The sequence below is a fragment of the Magnolia sinica genome, chromosome 16 (genome assembly GCF_029962835.1).
Source record: "Magnolia sinica isolate HGM2019 chromosome 16, MsV1, whole genome shotgun sequence".
NCBI lineage: Eukaryota > Viridiplantae > Streptophyta > Magnoliopsida > Magnoliales > Magnoliaceae > Magnolia > Magnolia sinica.
In genome coordinates this window covers 67,008,070-67,029,405 of record NC_080588.1, presented here as the reverse complement: position 1 = coordinate 67,029,405, position 21,336 = coordinate 67,008,070, and the positions used below count along the sequence as shown (strand labels likewise).

General features: G+C 41.2%; 1 protein-coding gene across 3 annotated transcripts; it reads left to right on the top strand.

Annotated features, from left to right (window-relative positions):
* The first annotated feature begins 2,551 nt into the window (after positions 1-2,551).
* On the top strand, positions 2,552-19,407 carry LOC131229327 (protein FLX-like 2). Of its 3 annotated transcripts, none has more exons than XM_058225259.1 (5): positions 2,552-2,711; positions 8,590-9,175; positions 9,271-9,416; positions 14,232-14,332; positions 18,497-19,407. In XM_058225259.1, the coding sequence occupies exons 2-5, from the start codon at positions 8,616-8,618 to the stop codon at positions 19,118-19,120; spliced, it is 1,431 nt and encodes a 476-aa protein (XP_058081242.1). In that variant the 5' UTR covers positions 2,552-2,711; positions 8,590-8,615; the 3' UTR covers positions 19,121-19,407. The 3 variants fall into 3 exon arrangements, with proteins under 3 accessions (XP_058081242.1, XP_058081241.1, XP_058081240.1); XM_058225258.1 differs by having other exon boundaries at positions 2,560-2,711; positions 8,596-9,175; XM_058225257.1 differs by having other exon boundaries at positions 2,566-2,711; positions 8,593-9,175.
* The last annotated feature ends 1,929 nt before the right edge of the window (positions 19,408-21,336 follow it).

Sequence of the window (21,336 nt, the reverse complement as noted above, 5' to 3'; positions counted from 1 at the left end):
TGGCCTCCTTATACGAAGCTTCAAATTCTTCTCTCTTAGATTTAGGATTTGTACAATCCTTCTTTACATGTCCTTCCATCCCACAATTCCAACACTTTAACTTCCTTTTGCCCTTGCCCATAGACCTAGATCTTGATCTTGAAGATCCTGTACCTTGCTCAGAATTCCTACCCTTCGTAAACAGTGCATCGGAAGATGTCCCCATGTCGCCGTTTAGCTTTTTCATGGCCTTCCCTAGAAGGGTTGAGATAACGGTGTCGACACTTAGGGTTTTATTTGTGATGTACATTGTGTCATTGAATGACTCATACGATGTCGGAAAAGAATTCAACAACATACATGCTTGTTCCTTATCTTTCATTACTTCCTCCATATCCAGCAATTTGCAAACTAATTTATTAAAGTTGTTGATGTGAGCCTCTAGATCTTCACCCTCTGTCATCTTGAAGTTATACCACTAATGTTTTAAGTGTACGCGATTTTCTGAGAATTTTTTTGTATAGACATCCTCTAACTTCGTCCATAACTTAGCTGCAGTTTTCTATCATGACATTCTATAGAACCTCATCCATAAGATATGAACAGATCGATGATAAGGCCTTTTTATCAAGAATATTCCAATCATCATTAGTCATAGTAGACTTTCGCTCTTCAAGAGTACCATCTTTGCCTTGCTTGATTAAGGAACTGATCATATTAATCTTCTATAACTCAAAGTTATTTTTCCCTGAGTATTTCTCAGTATCATACATAGTGCTAACCATTATTGCTTATCCCTCATATTCAGATCTGTGCCTCAATGATTGCTCTGATACCACTTGTTGAGATTTGTGCTGTGGAATCACACAGATTTGGATTTAGGATAGCAATCCAATGGCACCAAGCAAACACAAGAGAACACACTGATTTAACATGGAAAACCCTTTCGGAAAAAAACCACGTCACAAAGCGACAGAATTCAACTATGAAAGCATAAATTACAAAGAGAAAGGACTTACCCGATTCGAACAACATCTAATCTCACCCTTGTTACACCCTTTGAAACTCTATAACCCCTTTTAGAAATCTTTAGAATACCTTTAGAAAGTTTTAATATACTTTAGAATGGCCTTAAGGACTCGTATTTATAGTTTAGGAAACTCCACTTACGCACTCTTCTGAAAATGCCTCAAATTTACATAGTTCGTGTAACATCTACATAACATTCGACTAGTTGAGCTTGTCTCCCTTGACTAGTTGAAGACCTCGGGAATTTTAGATACATTGTTACTGAACTTCGAGTCAAACTTCCTTCGACTAGTCGAGCCAGTCTCTCGACTGGCCAAGCATCTCGGCGAACCAAGATTTAAGATATCTATTTTACAACATCATGTGCCAAATGTATCACATGTAAAACTGTCCATGTTAAAAAAAAACACATGCCATATGTACTATTAATAATCTTCAATCATTTTATATGTGTGTTTGTGTGCGCGTATGCTATATATATATATATATATATATATATATATATATATATATATATATATGCAACAATTACCTTAAGTTCTTCACATGTTTAATTTTAGTATGTTTGATAAATTAGAGGATAGTATAATTAATTCAAAACAACATGATTTAAATAACTTACTCCAAATAACACATGCAAGATATCTCGTGGAGAAGAACACCTTTGCTTTAAATGGCCCCTCCGGCTCCATGGTCGATGCTGCCAAGATGGACCATGTGCAAATAGACTCTTCACTACAAGGTAAACCTGAGTACCTGACCTTCTGATCGTGGCCTATGAATTAAGGTAAAGAAGAGAAATATGGAAATGGTTCACACTCGGCTAGAAAATTAGTGAGTGTCTTTATCTTGTGCTAGAAAATTAGTGAGTGAGTGTCTTTATCTTTGTATTCGGAATTCTAGCAGGTGGTCCATCTGCCATAAGTCTGGTTTAACTGGTGGCCCAACACCACCCAGCTAGTTGGTGTCAAAGCTTCCTGGCCTAGCATGATGTATGTGTTTTATCTAAAGTGTCCATTTATTTTTTTTCCCGGCTCATTGTAAGGCATGAGTCTCCAAATGAGGTGGTTTTGAATGTCAACTAAACCATACAACACGAAAACTGTTGAGATTGGACCTTCATTGTTAAAAACCTCTTAAGGTTCATTATAATGTTTATTTGCCATCTAACCCGGTCTGACCTGTCGGTGAGGTCACAGAGACATGGCAAAGGGAAAGCACAAATATCAGCTTATTCCAAAACTTCTATGGTCCCCAAAAAGTTTTCAATAATAGGCGTTAAATTACACTGTTTTCTCTGTTGTGGTCCACTTAAGATTTGGAATTGCCTCTTTTTCTTCTTCTTCTTCTTCGTTTTTTTTTTTTTTTTTTTTTTTTTAATTTATCATGCCTTAAAATGAGCTAAGAAAATGGACGGGGAGCATGCATAAAGCACATTCATCGTGGTAGGGCCCACAGAGTTTTGACACTAGCTAGCTGACTGGTAGGGTCACTAGCCAAACCGCGTACATATCTTGCATGGTTAAGATATACTGTAGCGTGTCTTCCACGTGCGACAGCAAATAGCTGCCAACCCCTCTTTCTTCGCTCGCTATCTTCCTCCCAAACCAACGGGAAAACCCTAAAGCGCCAACGCCAAATCCTCCATCGCCTTTCTCTTTTTTGCGATTTTGCTTTGAAGAAGAAGAAGAAGAAGAAGAAGGGTATGCTCTCTCTCTCTCTCTCTGTTTCTCTCTATTCCTTATCCCTTTCAATATTGATGGATGTGGCTCTCTCCATTTGCTTTTCTTCTCTCTCTATCTCTCTTGATTGACCTAAATCCTATTTTAGGGTTTGTCGGAACGGACGAGTCGATCGTTGAGATGCGCCCTAACTCGGACGAAACCGAGCAGGCTCGTCGCGACTCGTGCTGAAATGGGCCGGGTCGTGCCGAGCCAGGGGTGTTCTTTCTGTCTGGGGGTGCGACCCGGACCAATCCGGCCGAAACGTATACGGCTCAGTCGAAACTGAGTCATGTCGGAAAATATTTCAACTACATAGCAAGGCCAATTCCAAAACCATTACGTGAGAATCTTCCTTCTAAGCAGTGAGAAATGAGAGATTTTGTCTTCAAAAACAATCCTCTAACCTCTCTCTTTCCAAATACACCACCATATAGTATAGGGAGTATGGTTTGCAAATCGGTTTTGGTGTTTATCGTGTTGGTCACCACAGATGTAGGGTCGTATCAGTCATTGTATGTGGGCGATGCTGGTATGCGTTGGTGATATTTACCAGTTTCGGACGCTACATCAAACCATGATAAGGAGGCATTTCCTGAAGAAGAGCAATTCCGATTGGGATGTCACAATGCAAGAAGCAGTGATTAAGGGGCTCCTCCACCCTTTTGAACACAATCCACATGTTCGAAATCATGATTTTTATCTTCTTAAGATTATTAAGTGTAAGAATCTTGTTGGCCACGGCTAACCATGCTCTTGGAGGGATGAAGGGTTTCCATACCTTGGCTAATCAGGAAGGATGCCCGCTCGTCACCATGATATAATTCTAGAGAGATCTGGAAGAGTTCTGATTTGAGCATGATCCACATGTTCAGAATTGTGATTTTTGTCTTCTTAAGATTATTAAGTACAAGAATCTTGTTGGCCATGGTCAACCATGCTCTTGGAGGGATGAAGGGTTTTTGTAACTTGGCCAACGAGGAAGGATGCCCGCTTGTCACCATGATAGAATTCTAGAGAGATTCGAAAGAGAATTTGCCTTCTTTTGTCCAAATCCACACCCTCTTGTCTTTCTTAAGAGGATGAATCTTAGGATTGTAGAGCATCCCCACATCCATACTAAAAGTGTCCACCACTTCATCCACAATGACAGGTTCTTTCATTCCAAACCACTGTTCTGTTTTTATTCAATCTTGTAGATTATACATAGAAGGAAACAAGATCACAAGAGGGCCGTTGGCAATCCACACATCTGTCCAGAACCTCACCTTGTCACCTTTCCCATTGAAAATGAAAGTCCTTCTTGAAGGAATTACTAGCTCTAGCAAAATAATTTTGATTTGCTTCATTAAAGGACGGCAGAAGGAGCAAATTTCCTTCCAAACTCTTGAAGCCCCATTTCTTTGAGGAAGAGTTGGGAACCAACCCCCGTATGATGCACCATACTCATGGTTGATCACATTTTTCCATGGTGCCTTAGGGTTTCTCTCTAAACCTCCACCACCATTTTCTTGAGCAAAGCCATGCTTTTTACTCTAATTCTTTGAATCCCAATACCTCCTTTCCACTTTGGCCTTTGGACATCATCCTACTTTACTAGGGGGGGTTTCCTTCACTATCTTACATAAAATCTCTTTGAAGCCTCTCAATTCTCCCTGTATTCTTAGCTGGCATATTGAATAAGGACATAATATACATTGGCAGATGAGTGAGTGCCAATTTGTTAAGATTTACCCTCCTACCCGAGGAAAAATAAGATTACTTCCATCCATAATATTTTCTCAAATCTATCAATGAAGTGGGTCCCAAGCAGAGGAAATGAGGCTTTTCCACCTAGTGGGAGCCCAAGGTAATTCATAAGAACAGTAACATTGACGCATTCCGTCCAATCGACAAAAAATTGAATGCCTTCTTCACAATCTGCCCCACCTGCCATGGTATAGTTTTCTTAAGATTTACTGTTAGACTGGTCATTGCTTCGAAACACCCAAGGGCTCCTTTCAGTTTCTTCACCCGATGGATGAATAGCACAAAGCGGGTGTATTGTTAGTGGATTGGAGATGTTCCATCATGATTTAGGCTGGCCAACCACAAAACCCTTAATAAGCCCCATCTCAACTGGCCTACTACACAACATGGTTAGGTTCTTAGCAACAATGGAGAAGAGAAGGGGAATGATCTCCTTTGCCTTAACCATCTATAACTTGAAAAGAATCTTGACGAAGACCTGTTTGTCAAGCACAAAGAAGCTGAAGAGATGCCCCCTCTAATACATCTTATTTGTCGATCCTTGAAGACCATCCCCTTGAGAGAATAGAACAAAAAGCCCTAATTGATATGATCACATGCTTTTTGTCAAGCACAAAAAGCCCCAATATATATTTCAAATTTTTTTTTAAAAATAAAATAAAAAATCCTTATATATTCCAAGACCCGAGAGGAGCATGAGCAACACCCCAAAACTTCACTTCAGACCTTAAGAGAACATCAACTGTATGCTAAATTTGAGAAGCGCGAGTTTTGACAGGAGAATGTGAGATTTTTGGGTCATGCGGTTTCCAAAGATGGTGTGTCAATAGATCCTTAGAAGGTTGATGCGGTGCTGAAGTGGGGGCAGTCCACTAGCGTGACCGAACTTCGTAGTTTCTTGGGTTTGGCCTGTTATTATAGGAGTTTCATTGAGGGATTTTCTTGGATTGCCGTTTCATTGATACTGTTAATCATGAAGGATGTGAAATTTGTTTGGGATGATGCTTGTGAGCTAGTATTTTCAGAGTTGAAGACTTGGTTAACAACAATGCTTGTGCTCCCCATTCCGTCTAGTGGTGAAGGATTTATGATTTACAGTGATGCTTTGCATAAAGGCTTGGGCTGTCCCCATGCGACAGGTTAAAGTGGTGGCTTATGCATCTAGACAACTTAAGGTGCACGAACATAATTAGCCCACTCATGATTTGGAGCTAGCAGCCGTGGTGTTCGCTCTTAAAGTGTGGAGACACTATTTGTACGGAAAGAAGTTCGAGCTTTTCTTAGATCACAAGAGCTTGTAGTACCACTTTTCACAGAAAGAGTTGAACATGAGGTAGTGTTGATGGATTGAGTTTTTTAAGGATTATGATTTCACTCTTTAGTACCATCCGGGTAAGGCAAATGTGGTTGCAGATGCATTGAACTGTATGCCACGATGGATAGTTGCCTATTTTGTGATTTAGGAGTGGAGGATGTTGGATATAGTAAAAGATTTTTTGACATTCAGTTGGGTTTGCAAACTTTTGTAGCACGTCTCTCTTGTTTGGTAGTTCAACCTACTTTTATTGGTAGGGTAGTGGGGGCTCAATGGCAGGATCCGTGGTTATAGTCCGGGGCTGCTAAAGCAGCAGAGGGTAGCAGACTAGATTGATAAGTTGGTGTTGACTGTGGTTTGAGACTCTGAGGTAGGTTATGTGTTTCGGATGTGGTTGATTTGAAAAGGGTAGTCATGGATGAGGTGCATCGTACTAGATTCAAAATTCACCTGAGAGGTATGAAGATGCATCGCGATGTGCGTAGGTAGTAGTGGTGGAAAACATGAGGGTGATTGCCGAGTACGTGTGTAAATGTCTCACATGCCAGCAGGTGAAGGCAGAGCATTAGTGGCCGCAGGGATGCTTTGACCGTTACCGATAGCAGAATGAAAGTAGTAGCATGTGACTATGGATTTCATTATGGGTTTGCTGAGGATGTGCCGCAATTATGATACAGTTTGGGTCATTGTTGATCGGTTGACCAAGTCAGCGCATTTTCTCCCCACACTTGCTACTTGCTTCTTGAATGAGATGTGTAGACTCTATATAAGGGAAGTAGTGAGACTTCATGGCTCCCAGTGTCTATTGTACCTGATCAGGATTCTAGGTTCACATATCAATTTTGGAAGAATTCGAAAAAGCATTGGGGACTTTGCTTGATTTCATTATCACATTTCATCCCTAGACTGATGGACGGACTGAGCGATTGAACCAAATCTTCTAGGACATGCTCCATGCTTATGTGCTTGATTTCAAAGGGAGTTGGAATGACCATTTGCCATTGATAGAGTTTGTCTACAACAATAGTTACCGGTCGAGCATTAGCATGACACCCTATGAGGCTTTATATGGGGAGGCCTTGTAGATCTCCTAATTGCCGAGTGGAGGTAGGAGAAAGCAGTTTGCTTAGGCCGGAGTTAGTGCGGGAGATGACGGAGAAGATTGCCATCATTCGAGACTTTTTGTGTACGGACTCGAGTGGTCAGAAAAGCTATGCTAATCATTCTAGGTGTTTAGAGTTTTTTGTTGGTGACCATGTTTTCTTGAATGTTTTGTTGATGAAGGATGTGATGAGATTCGACAAGAAGGGGAATTTAGCTTCGAGATGCATTGGTCCGTTTGAGATCCCAGCGAGAGTTGGTGTTGTTGCTTATAGGATTGTCTTGCCACCTCAATTAGCTAGTATGCATGATGTTTTCCATGCATCGATGTTGAGGAAGTACGAGCGAGATGCCTCTCACATCATTGACTCGCAGCCCTAAGAGATCATGGAGGATGCTTTGTATATTGAGCAGCCCATCCGTATTCTCAATAGGAAGGATCAAGTGCTCAGGACGAAGGTGATACCCTTGGTGAAAGTCCCGTGGGGCATCATGATGTGGAGGAAGTTTCCTTGAAGCGAGAGGTGGAGATTAGAGAAAAGTATACCCATTTATTTGCGTAAAAGGTAAGTCCAATTTTGAGGATGGAATTGCTTTTAAGGAGGGTAGAATGTAGTGACCTTAGAAAAAACACACACATGCGCATGCATGCACACGTAATTCTAAAACTTGCTGAGTTGACTCAACTCAACTCGGTTGTGTGGCAGGCTTCCCCCAAATATTTAGGTCTTGTTGCTTTTATTTGACTTGAAATTCAGCTGACTTGAGTCACCTTGGGGATTTAGTTTAATCAATTTAAATAGGATAAAAAATTTTGGATTTTTAATGCAATATCTATTTATGAGTGCAAATTTTACTTTTACTATTAGATTCATATGAGGGAGGGGGCGATTTTCACGCGTAATGCTTCACCTTATGAAACCCCTAGGGTCCAAAAATCAGCCTGATCCAAAAACTCAGGTGGGCGGTGACGAGTTGAGATGGGACGCCCATCCTTGACTTTCATCGGGGCCCACCTGAGTTGAGAAGTAGCCTATTTTTTGCTTGACCCTTCATCCGCGCTAGATGATGGGTCTATGGCCCGGATTGCAAATCAAGGGTGTGTCCCCTTCCCAACTATTTCTTTTGGTATGTTCCACCTGAATCACAGCTGGGCTTCATCTTTCGGCCGTTGGTTTAAATGAGGTGATGCAACTGATGGTCGGAGTGGATACTACATAAGCATCACAGTTGGGGCCATCCCAACCACGGTGGAAAAGTTCTCACAGAAGCTATTTGCGCCTTGGTTCCTAGGGGAAAATCTCTCTCTCTCTCTCTCTCTCTCTCTCTCTCTATATATATATATATATTGTATTTATATAATAAATACTGAGTCGATCATTGAGTTAACCAGACCCAACTGTATATTGAATTGGGTTTTTAGGTGTTGGGACTATTATATTTTCTCATACAGTCCTAACTAAATGGTCCCAAAAAGATATGAGCAGTTTGATCATAGAAAACATGATTTGAGCAGGCTTAAATTTATATGCCTGGCTGGTCCATGTAATACTTTCAGTCATCTCAACATTATCCCACTAATATATCATGCATGCCTTACATGGGACCCTGCCGTCTCCCCCATTGCTTGATAGATAATCTGTATTAATGCCGTGATTCACTTGTTTCTTTTTTCTTTCCCCCCTTATTGTTTAGTAGCAGGTCATACATTGGTGATTGACATGGGAAGCAAAGGTCGTATGCCACCTCCTCACCTAAGGAGGCCTCTTCCTGGCCCTGGCATGATGCATCCTGACCCATATGGTCCTGGCATGCATCCTCCACCAGGTGCCTATCCTCCTTTTGATATGCTACCTCCTCCAGAACTTATGGAACAAAAACTTGCCGCCCAACATGTGGAGATGCAAAGGCTTGTGACAGAGAATCAAAGGCTCGCAGCTACCCATTCAGCTCTGAGGCAAGAGCTTGCTGCAGCGCAACAAGAGCTGCAGAGATTGCAGGGCCACATTGGTGCCATGAAGGCTGACAAAGAACAGCAGACGAGGGGTCTTTTAGATCAGATAGCAAAAATGGAGGTTGATTTGCAAGCTGCGGAGCCTGTTAAAATGGAGTTGCAGCAGGCTCGATCCGATGCCCAAAGCTTGGTCACTGCCAGGCAGGAGCTGATTGCTAAAGTTCAACAGCTGACCCAGGATTTGCAGATGAACCATGCGGATTCCCAGCAAATCCCTGTGTTGATGTCTGAACTTGAAAGTCTGAGGCAGGATTATCAGCATTGCAGGTAGCGATTCTGATGTCAGCTATATGTTTTTCACTTAGAATCTGTTTTGGTGATGGGGGTACATGGATTTTCGTGATGGTGTTTTGATGTTCCAGAGCTACATATGACTATGAGAAGAAACTATACAATGACCATCTTGAGTCGCTTCAAGTGATGGAGAAGAACTACATTTCTATGGCAATGGAGGTGGAAAAGCTTCGAGCTGAGTTAGCTAATGCTGCTAACCTTGAGAGAAGAAGTGGTATGTTATACTCTTGTCCCTTGCAGTATTGTCAGTTGTATTTTATTTATATGATTATTATTCTTTGGATAGATTATTGTAATTCTAATGATGAGAAATCCGAAGGCCATGCATTCCATTTTGGTGCATGCGAGATCTGGACCATTCATCACCTGGGATCCACCATGTATGTGCCACGATTTGGAATCAGGTCAGCCTAGTTATCAGGTGAGTCACACGTGTGTGCATGTAACATGTGTGGTGAAACAGATCAAGCAATGCTCCTCGCTCTAAGTACATGGGGGCCCACATGATGACAGTGATGTCCTGCTTATCAGGCGACAGCATGTGTATGGCGGGAAGTGGGAACACCTCATAAACACCCCATATCAGCTCCCCATGTGATCTGTTTTTTTTTTTTCTTCACTCCCTTTGCAAAGATGTTTGGTACCACCAGATCTTTATTGATAAGGAAAAAAATAAAAAAAAAAATTTACATAAAGCTTGGAGCAGGCCAAACCAAGATATACAAAAATGGTTGTGTAACGGCCATTATGTGATACGGGATCATAACGGCCAGTGTCAATAATTCTGGCTTGCAATGGGCCCATAATGGTCCGTTATGACCATGCGTGGGCCGTTACACATATATAAGTCCCCTTTTGGGGGGTTGTTTTTCAGTTTTCCTCCATTTCTCTCTCTCTCTCTCTCTCTCTCTCTCTCTTTTCTTTTTCTTTTTCTTTCTTTCTTTCTTCTTTTTTTTATTTTTATTTATTTATTTAATATTTTTTTTTTTTTTTTGAGACTATGTTTAACCTATTTACAACTAGATTTTTGCAAATTTTGAAGATTAATACATAAGATTTAAGCCATTTTTGAAGAATCAAAGATCCAAGGCCAAATTTGCTAAAAATCGAAAAATAGGTAACAACTCTTTTTTTATTGTTGTTTTTTCTTACCTCTAATGTATTGAGTCAACGATGTATTATCAAATCGACCACATCTTGCAAGATTTGTGTTTGATTTGATCATGATTGTATTATTTTCAAAATTTTTTGCTGGTTTTTATGTAATTTTCAGCAATTTTCAATTTATTTATTTATTTATTTTTAATAAAATATTTGGAGTGTAGATTGTTCAAATGCGTTTGAACTATGGAGTTTAGTATAAGATTGGGGGGCCGTATAAGATTTTGGCGAAGGTTCTAGCATTAAGATTTAAGGTCCTTGGAAATGTCATTTCTGAGAATCAGGGTGCTTTCATTGAGGGAAGACAAATTCTACAGTGTCCTCATAGCCAATGAGTGCATTGATTCTAGACACAGAGAAGGGAAGGCAGAGTTAGTGTGCAAATTAGATATTGAAAAAGCATAAAACTATGTTAATTGGGAGTTTCTTGACTACATGCTTTCCAGATTGGGGTGCCATGACAGATGGAGAGGGTGGATGTGGGCTTGTGTGAGGTATGCCTCTTTTAATTAACAGATCTCCTCGTGGTTTCTTCAAGGTGACTAGGGGCCTAAGGCAAGGAGACCTGTTATTGCCATACTTATTCGTTATAATTGGAGAAGCTTTTAGCATGATGCTTAACAGGGGGAGGAAAATGGCTTGATTAATGGGTTCAAAGTAGCTGATGACTCTATCTACTTCACCCATCTTCGGTATGCGATGCGGACAATACTCTCCTCTTTTGCGATTCGGATTTGATTTCAGTTGACAATTTGTGGAAAATCATCGTCTGTTTTGAGGCGGTCTCGAGTCTTAAGATGAATGTGGCCAAATTGAAAATGTTAGGGATACATGTCGGTACCTACTCTTTATTTCAGCTCGCATGCTCCTTCGGGTGTAAAACGGGGCACTTTCCGACTAGCTATTTGGGCCTTTTGCCTCCCACACATATTTGGGACAAGGTGATGGAAAGAATTGATAGGAAACTAAAAAGTTGGTAATCACAGTTTTTATCATATGAAGGTCGCCTATTACCCACCAAGACATCTTTCGCTAACATGCCGATTTTCTTTATGTCGATGTCTAAATGCCTGAAATCGATATTGCAGAAGTTAGAAAAGTTGAGGAGTTTCTTTTGGAGAGGCAATATGGAGGGTCAAAAATTCCATCTTCTTAGATGGGAGGAGGTTTGCAGACCGATTAATAAGGGGGCTGCTGGTATCAAATCTTTGGAGCTTATGAACATGGCTCTTCTCAGTAAATGGGTATGGAGGTTTAGTACTGAAACAAGGAGGCTGTGGAGGAAGCTCATTGCAGGTAAGTACGACACTTAATTTGGCGGATGGTTTGTTAAAGGGTCCTCTTTATATAGAGCCTCTTCAGTCTGGAAAGTGATTGTAGCTACTGAGCCTCTAGTTCAACAAGGGATTGCGTATTTTCTTGGAAATGGTCGTCATATTAGATTTTGGGTGGATATTTGCTGTGGAGAATATCCTCATCATGGATAATCTTTAGTGAAGATCGCTTGTTTTGCCGAACATCTGTTTGATGTGTATGCAGGATGCAAAATCTATTGATCATCTATTTATTCATTACCCGTTTGTTTTGAAGATATGGGATCATATTTTGGGCCTTTTTTCTATCAAGGAAGTGGTGGAGGATCTTTTATGGGCTTGGCATGTTGGAGGGAGTGGGAATTATGAGAAAGCTAGGTGGAGGTTATTCATCATGGCCATCTTGTGGGTTGTTTGGGGAGCTAGGAACGCTTGCTGTTTTCGCAATACTCCAGTAGTTTTTAAGGAGATAATTGGTAGAATTAAGAACCTAGTCTCTGAATAGGTTCTCTATGTAAAATCAGCTTAGTTTGTTTTTTGGTTGTTGTTGTGGTTTTTTCCTTTAGTTTTCTTTGTATTCTTTTCTTGCCTTTTGGGTGTCCTTTCTAATAAAATTGTTAACTCTAAGTAAAAAAAAAAACTTTGGAGTTTAGATCTACACATGCATGCACTAAATTAATGTTTTAACTCTTTTTTTTTTTTTGCAAATTTCAGGTCACTTTTGGGATGAATAGGGACAATTTTTATTTTTTTTTCCTATGTCAAATGCTTAGAGTCATTCTCATATAATCTTATTTATATTGAATCATTGATATTAGATATTTAAAATATTAAATATAGGAGTTTTGAGGTCCATCTAAGCCCCTCAGGTTAATAATGTCATCAGGCAGCCCGAGATAACATTCTTACCTAAGAATGACATACACCATCATAAACATGTTCAAAACCAGAAAAGAATGCATAACTGGAATCCTCTCATTTTTTTATCCCCTGAAATTTTCTAGTTTTTTTTCACTAATTTTCCTTAATTTGTTTTCAACCATTACGGGGGCCATAGTGGCCATTACGGCCTGTAATGTAACAGAGCCCTGGCTGGCTGTTGCCATAATTGAATACTTGGGTCAAACCTTACTCTTGGAAACAATCCAACAAATATCATAACAGCTTTACAAAGCAACACACTGTGTCACTCTCGTGGTAAATTCCCGATCTGTCAGAACAAAACAGCTTGCTTTGCTGAATAGGAAGACTGTCTGCTGATGAAAACACATGCTTTTGAAGTGAATCACGAGTATAATTTGTTAGAGCTGCATGATTGCATTTCTTGAATAAAATGGCAAAAAGACACATGCAAACTGTTCAACATATTGCGTGCATCAGACCATACATACCATGCTGAACATGGAGCTGTACTTTTGTTAAGAAGAAGATAAACAACCAGCTTTGAGTCTCGTCCCATACGAATACCTACACATCATGAGCCCATAAAGCAATGCTCTGACCTCTGCAGAAATGTTTGTGCAATTCCCGGAGGAATTAGAGAAGGCCAAATACAGTCACCATTTCATTGCATACAATACATCCCCCACCAACATTACCAGAGATAATTGGTGGGAGGTTTAACCCATCTGTTGAGAATAATTTTGTTGGCCTAGAATGCTTTTAAACCAATACAAAGATTTCAAGATAATTCACTTAATGACACTCTTCAGTGAAAGCCCTTTCCTCTACCCAAATTGGAAATCTGAACAAATAAACCTCTTTGATCACCACATTTGATCTGCTGAATTTACCTTCATATCTTCTGTAATTCCTCTCTTTCCAAATCTCCCAAACAGTGACAGGAGGAAGGATGCCAATGACCCAGAAGAACTGTTCCTAGCAGAAGCATGATCAAACCAAAATGAGCGACTGTGAATCATGAAAGGAATATCCATCATGTGACTGAAAAAGAACCAGACCTTGGCGAACATGTTCTTACTTGAAAGACAATTAAAACTTTCTTCTCATGGAATTAAACAACAACTACACACAGAAGCACAGATAATCAACCTTGAATAGCCAAATCGACGGGAATTTCCCCAATAAAGCTTTCCATAAGAAATAAAGATGCTTTGATTGGTAGCTCTTTGTTCCAAATCCACTCAAATGAATTCAACTCCTTCTACCTCTAATTTGGTTCCAAGCAGATTTAACAGTGAAATTACTGTTAGAGAATATGATCCGCATTAGTTTGTCTTCAATGTTTGGTGTCCTCAATCCAGACCCTTGCTGCCTTACAACTCTTGAACCACAACAGGTGGAAGACATTGAATTAAGGTGGCATTCCAAGGTCCGCTAGAGCTTAGAACATCATTCACTAATAGTGACCCTTCAGAAAAAAAAAAAATCATTCACTAATTCATGAAGAGGGAAGTATCAAAAACCAGATACTAGTCCTACATGTTGAGTAGTCTTAAGTCTTAACAATGATTAGTTGTTATTTTTATATATTATTTATTTTGACACTAGTTTTTGGATTATATAGATGGGTCATGTAAGCAATTTTGATGCAGGTGGGCCATATGGTGGTGTTACTGGGTACAAGGAAAGTGATACTTCTGGGCATCATCCTGTAGGACAAAATGCTTATGAAGATGGCTATGGAGTTTCCCAGGTACAATGCCATTCTTCATTTGTGTTTCTCTGAATTATAAATATTTTATTGAATTCAACAATTGCAACCTTTCTTTGTTTTAAAGCACCTCTAACATGAGGAAACAGAAAATGTAACCTGCCTAGAAAGAAAAGGGAGAGAATCTTGGATGCTCTTACCTTGTAACCTTTTCTCTTAAAATGACACCGGGTACATAATATTACTGAAGTCATCATGGAACTGCAAATTGTCATTTTTATGTTCTAGATTTGGTCGTCAGATTCCTTGAAGGGAAAAAAAAAAAAACCTTAAAAGTAAAAGCTCTAGATCTAGATAACTTCTTTCTTCTTCTTCTTCTTCTTCTTCTTCTTCTATTGACAATGGCTTGAGTTCTAGATAACAAAACCACTTCACCGTGGTTTTCATTAAGATGTTATGTTTAAACAACATTCTGGTGATTCATGTTTCTGATCCATATGATTCATACTCATTTTAGAAATAATTTATGTTAAACACCTGAAAGTTTCAACACTGATCACATTTGTGGTGCACACTGTTTTTTTTTCTTAATTTGTCTTTTGAAAAAATAATATTATATGCTCGACCTGTCTCCTTGACTAGAAACAGGTTGGTTGAGATCTCAAAGCCAGAAACCCAATTATCTTTTGATTTAGCATATCAAGAGATTGCGAGATGGTCAGGAATAATGTTTGTGTTGAAATATGGGTTTAGCCTTAGGGTTTAAATCCAATTCAAAAACTCAGAAGGAACTCGATTGATCAGATCCTTGATTTGTTCAAGACTCACTCATCTCCCGAGACTTGTCAAGAATTGCGAACACAATATTTTAGAATATGTTATCATACAATATTTGCCAATGCAAATTTTACTTGCTTGGTGGGTCAGAAGAGGGCGCTAACTGTTGATAACCTTTAGATATCCCTGATTCTTCCTAAGGTTTGCTTGATGTTTATGGGTAATGAGGATTCGATTGACCACTTTGTTCATTCATTTTTTTTACACACACTCACACACACCCACCCCACACACTCTCGCGCACTTGCACCACAAGGGATGCTCGAATCTGTGACCTCATGTTGAAACTCTAGAGAGTCTACCATGAGGCATGGTAATAGGTGCGACTTTCTCACTTTCTCATACCCATTGGGTGATGCCAAAGTCGGTGGAAGACTTGTTGTGGGCTTGGCATGAGGGAGGGGTGGGGAAAGCTCGATGGAGGCTGATAATTATGGGTGTTTTTTGGGGTGCTCGAAATGACCGTTGCTTTCAAAATGAGCATGCTGGGGTTGATTATGTTATTTTGAGAATCAAAGGTCTCATTTTCGGATTGGGGTTCTTTTGTGTAGGCTGTTTCGGTTTTCTTCCCTCTTTATCCTTCGTGGTGGTTGTTTGTGTTTTTCGGGTGTATTCTTTTCTTGCCTTGTGCGGGTGGCTTAAGAAATTTGTTGCCTTTCAAAAAAAAAGAAAAAAAGAAAAAGAAACTGATATTCAAGACTTAGACCCGGGTGACAGTTATTTGGGGCTTATCATTTGCTGAAGCTGTGGCCCTTCTCCACGGCCTAAGAATTGCAGAGAAGCAATGCCTATCACCGCTAATTGCTGAGCGTGACTCCAAAAATGCAATAGCTTGGGCAGAAGAGGGAAGTGTTCCTTGGAGGTTGGCCAATTTGTTTGATGAAGCACAGGAAATTGCCTCCAGGATAAATGTCGCTCTTGTTCATGTGCGCTGATCTACAAAAAATAAGGGCAGATGGTCTGGCCATAGAGGGGGCTAGCGTGGGTCATTTCGGATCTCAGATGGAGGATAACTGAATATGATCTGTTTTAGCCCTTCCGTCAGTTTTTGAAATCTGTTTCTTAGGCTGCTATTTGTGGGTTCCCTGTGTAAATTTGCAACCATAGCTCTGCTTTGTATATTTGTTTCTCCTCTTTAGTAAAATTTCCAATCATCCAGAAAAAAGTAGGAAAAAAAAGGAAAAGGATATTCAAGAATTGGATCAAAAGTTTGACTTGACTTGACTTGACCGACTTCAAGTCAGGTGTTAGGTTATCATGGTTTAAACCTTAGAACTCCACATTCATTATTTTCTTCTCTATAATGATCAGCAGTCGGCGGTTGTTCCTGTTGTAACAGCCCCTACCTAAACTAAAACAGTCCTAATAAGAGAACCTGTTGGAAAACACTTTAGTTCTAATTACATGACCCACCCATTATTTTGACTAGGTTTCCTTAATTAATTAGGAAACAACAGTTGTACCTTTCCTAGAGTGTCAACTATTCCCCGAAGTACCTTTTGGTGAAGGATGGCTAATTCCTTTTCGAAGATGGTGTCAACTACGTCGTTTCAGTTGTTATATTCCACCAAACCTTTTAACATTAACCAAAAAGGGCTTCTAATCAGCTACTCCATAATTTCCCTTTCTGATGAGTTGAAATTACATTTGGTCAATCCTACTGCCTGATCTCTGAATTTCTTCTGCCTATTTGGATGGGACCAGTGCCAAAATGCTTATGTATAAATGTCTTCTTCTGGATGGTGATTGGCATGAGACCAGTGCCAAAATGCTTCGGAAACTATTTTCATGATCACCAGCTGGTTATCTTCATTTTGGCTTGGCACAGATCCTGATAGGCACCTGAGTTTCAGTCAGAATCATGAAACATCCCCAGTTCTCTTAGGTTTGAGCTTTTGCCTGCAGCATCTTTGACTCAAACAAATCTTCTCAAGAAACTTTGAACTCCATGGTATGTGTTGTCCCATGGTGGACCACTGCTACTGTGTGTGGTCCATGGCTTAATGACTGATCCTCTGCAATTCTGAAGTCCAGCTCTGTTGGTTATTCTGTGACTGTTGGACTATATATTGAGAAGCTAGAAGCTTCAGGTTCTATCAGCATGTGGCTATGGAAATGTCCATCTCTGATCATACTAATTTACAAATTTTCAGTTCAGCAGTCTTAATCCCCCTTAAAGGAGTAGTTGGTGTTCCTCAAAAGCCTTTTCAATGGTATTACTGCTTGATAGGAGATGATGACTGCTTGATTGAGTCACATACGTGGGACACGAAATCCAAGTTCAGTAAGCATAATATATTTGGTGGAGTTGTGGGACTCAATTGGGTTTGCTCAGTGACTAGAGGAATAATTATATGATCCTTTTCCCCCAACCTGTGGAAATGTATACTGTTTCATAGGTTGTACATGTGGGGCCATGATTTTGCCTCCTTTAGTCAGTAGTTCCTGTATTCCTTGATGACCAATTGGCAGGCTGATCAAAGGGTCGGGTTCCTTTGGGAAATATTTGGGGTATGGGCCATCGATGGACTGGTCCACTGGATCAACAATCTCAATCAGTGAGCCATGACCCTACTTGCACAAACTGGGAACCCAGGGACACTGCCTGTATCCTTGGGCCAAGTATCATATAGTTTCTGCAATGATGACCAAGGATATTAAGTCCTTTAGCATCCTTGGGTCAATGATCATATGGTCCCTCCAATGGGTGAGGTTTTAGTTCTAGCCAGAGTCTTTCTACTATCTTTAGGGTCTGTTTGGACACAACTACTACAAAAGGGAGATTCCACAAAAGGCCGTTTCCTGCATGCTTTGTTGTTCGACTTCGACGAGTGGGCTTTTTCGTGCCTGTTTCGACAAGTAAGAGATCAGACGGGGGTTTGTGGAAGTGCATCCAATCACACAACGTCAACTGCAGTTTGGCTCAAACAGCGTTTGAGGCCCTCAAACCCCCTTTGAGGGTGCATCCAAACAGACCCTTCTTGCGAAATGGTGAGATGATTCACAGGAGGATAGGATAGGCAAATCCGGCTATTAGTCAATATGATGTGTATACTGAACATGCCATGGCCGAAAATTAGGCTGGTGCTCTCATCAAGTGGATCACGCATGAGTGGGGAAAAAATGCATGGGCAGAAAAGACCAATGGTCTGCATTCATCGAACTCGTGTTACACACCCAATAAGTGGACCACCTTCCTTTTGTGATAGGATGTGTTTGTGGTGGGATCCACCTGAGAAACAGTCAAATCTCTTGCATGAGCTGTGAATCATCTATTCAATCTATTGTCATATGAATTGTGTTGGTATTTCTCATATGTGCTACAATGCCGAGGAATTGGACTAATGTCTCCTCTGTTATCTTGTGAAGGGTCGTGGGCCACCTCAAGGTGCTGCTGCTGCTGCTGCTGCTTCTGCTCATGTTGGAGCCCCTCCTGCAGCAGCTCCTGCACGGGCCGGCTACGATGCACCCAGAGGGCAAGGTTATGACGCAGCTAGGGGTGGCACAGGCTATGATGCAGCTAGGGGCGGCTCGGGTTATGATGCAGCTAGGGGTGCCTCAGGCTATGATGCAGCTAGGGGCGGTGCTGGCTATGATGGAGGAAGAGGTGGACAAGGCTATGACACAGCCAGAGGTGGACAGGGCTATGATGCAACCAGAGGTGGACAGGGCTACGATGCATCCAGAGGTGGGCAGGGCTATGATGCAGCAAGAGGTGGACAGGGTTATGATGCAGCCAGGGGTGGCAGTGTGGGCTACGATGCAGCCAGGGGTGGTGCAGGCTACGATGCAGCCAGGGGTGGTGCTGGCTATGATGCAGCGGCCAGAGGTGGTCCTGGCTATGATGCTGCTGCTAGAGGTGCTGGTGGGCCTCAAGCGTCGACTACACCAGGGAATGCTGCCCCCTACGGATCGTCACAGACGCCTACTCGCGCTGGAGGAGGGTACGAGGCCCCACCCAGAGGTGGAAACACCGGCCGCAGAGGAGCATGAGCTGTGGTTATGCTCTCCCACCCTAACGAGCATCTGAACTGAGATTTCCTTGCAGATTACATTCAACAGAAAACCAATTTATTTTTCTCTGCTCGCGTCAAGGTACTGAAGCCTGCATTCCAATGGGGGCTTTTGTAGTAATTTTCTCTACAGAGGTATGCAGTGGTGCTGTCAGTCCATTGCAATTGTTTTGCTTTCAAATTCTACATTGATGTGGGTGTTATGTCTTGCGTTTTGAGTCCAGCTTTGATCAATAGACTAGCAAAATTGAAGGGTTGGCTTCTTTATGTGCCATCTTTGCGGAAATGTGAGCTGGGATTCACCACAGAAATGGTGAGAAATCACACTGCAACTTGGGCAGGGCTCAACCTTTTTTTTTTTTTTGGGTTAGCTTGTTAGTACACACCCATGTCAGTACACACACTCCAAGTTAGCCACCCCCACTAGGGATCGATACCAAGACCTCAAGCAGGGCTCAACCTGATTTTAACTTTGATTGCGTTAGGTTCAGGTCCATTGGATCTTCGCAACGGTTGTGTTGTGGTTAGGGTGGAGTCAATGACCTGACTGGAATGTGCAATACTCGAGCCCACCTGACAGCCAACCGCAGGAGCCACTGTTATGGGGTCGCAGTAACAAAATCAGAACGGTAGTGCAATCCATGGTTGTGCTTGGTGAACATTTGGGTCTTCGAAAATATCCGGCAATTGGCTAGTCGGATGATCAAACCACTGATTTTTGGTCTACCATTCATCAAAATGTGGGCTAACAATTTGGATGGCTTAAATTGAGTTTCATGCATGACACACCTACAATTTGTTGAAAGTCAGACTGCCAGAGATTCAAGGTTTTCCTGAGTTTTTATTTAACATAAAAGCGTGGACAGGCCCACCCATGGGGCCCAAGGAATAACCTCAGATCATCAGTTTGAGCTGAAGTACAAGTGGAGCCGATGGGCTGTTGTTTCATGGTTCATGCCCATGTTTCGCGGATTGAGTAATTCTAACCCTTCATCAACTTGAAAAAGGACTGTTACTAGAAAAGGAAGCACCTAAAGACTGTCGGATCTGGGGCAGTTTTGTGGCACGGACCATCTCCAGCGGCTGGATCAACGAATCCTGGTCTATTTGTAGAAACATATGCATGAGAATCATAATTCTCTAATCTACATCTCTCCTAGACTGTTATGATGAGGAACGACATGTGTATAGCTTGTGGTAGCTGTAAACGCGTCTAAGCGAGTCGAGCTTGGCACAACTCGGCTCAGCTTGCAGCTTGGGCCAGTTCAAGCTGAGTTCGAGCCTGTGTGACATTTTCTCAAATGTTTATAATGCATCTTCAATTTCTCATAGAATGAGAAACGATAACAACCTTTTACAGGAATTTCATCAAACACCATTCATTCCTACCTTGCTGCCAACTGATTCCATATATTGTTGAGTCATTTCATCAAACACTCGGCGAGCAACATCAATATCAAAATAACCAAGTCACCGAGCTGTTTCGATCCAAGTCGATCTGAGTTGAGGTTTGGTCCGAGGTGATTTGAGTTGAGGTTCAGTCCGAGTTGATTTGAGTTGAGGTTTAATCCAGGTCGAGTCGAGCTTGATTCGATCCGAGTTGATTTGAGTTGAGGTTCGGTCCGAGTGGATTTAAGTTGAGGTTTAATCCAGGTCGAGTCGAGCTCGGGCAAGCTCGAACTCGGCTCGAAATTTGTTCAAGCTCCAAAAACCAGCTTGACTCGGTCTGAATCCAATTTTGAACTGAGGCGTGTCAAGCTTTTTCAAGCCGAGTCGAGCTAGCTGACCGAGCTAACTTGACACGCGTACAGCTCTAGTTATGGAGATGCAGTGATCTGTCCATGAGGAACTAGTGATTTGTTAGATGGAGTAACTCAGCCAACTAAACGCAATTCACTGACTTGAGCCGAGTTTTGTCAAATAACATTCACACCATCTACTTTCATCTTACCTTTGGATACTGTATATAATTATCTATTTTGGCATATTTGCATTCGAGCGCCATTTAAAGATTCTATCTGGGTAAGTCCCGAGCTGTGCCATCACGTTTTCTTGCGTTCGGAACAGATCAGCGGCCCAAACACATTAAATCAATCTTAGGTATTAGAAATTGGGATCTAAAATCACCGTTAATCTGTGTACTTTGTGGAAGCACACTCAATGAAAATATGATAATCAAATAAAACATAATAACAA

Bases quoted from the DNA above. Each gene is read 5' to 3' on its own strand.
- LOC131229327 (XM_058225259.1), top strand. From the start codon at position 8,616: ATGGGAAGCAAAGGTCGTATGCCACCTCCTCACCTAAGGAGGCCTCTT. The intron at 9,176-9,270 runs GTAGCGATTCTG...TTGATGTTCCAG, and splicing joins CAGGATTATCAGCATTGCAG to AGCTACATATGACTATGAGA. The intron at 14,333-18,496 runs GTACAATGCCAT...TATCTTGTGAAG, and splicing joins ATGGCTATGGAGTTTCCCAG to GGTCGTGGGCCACCTCAAGG.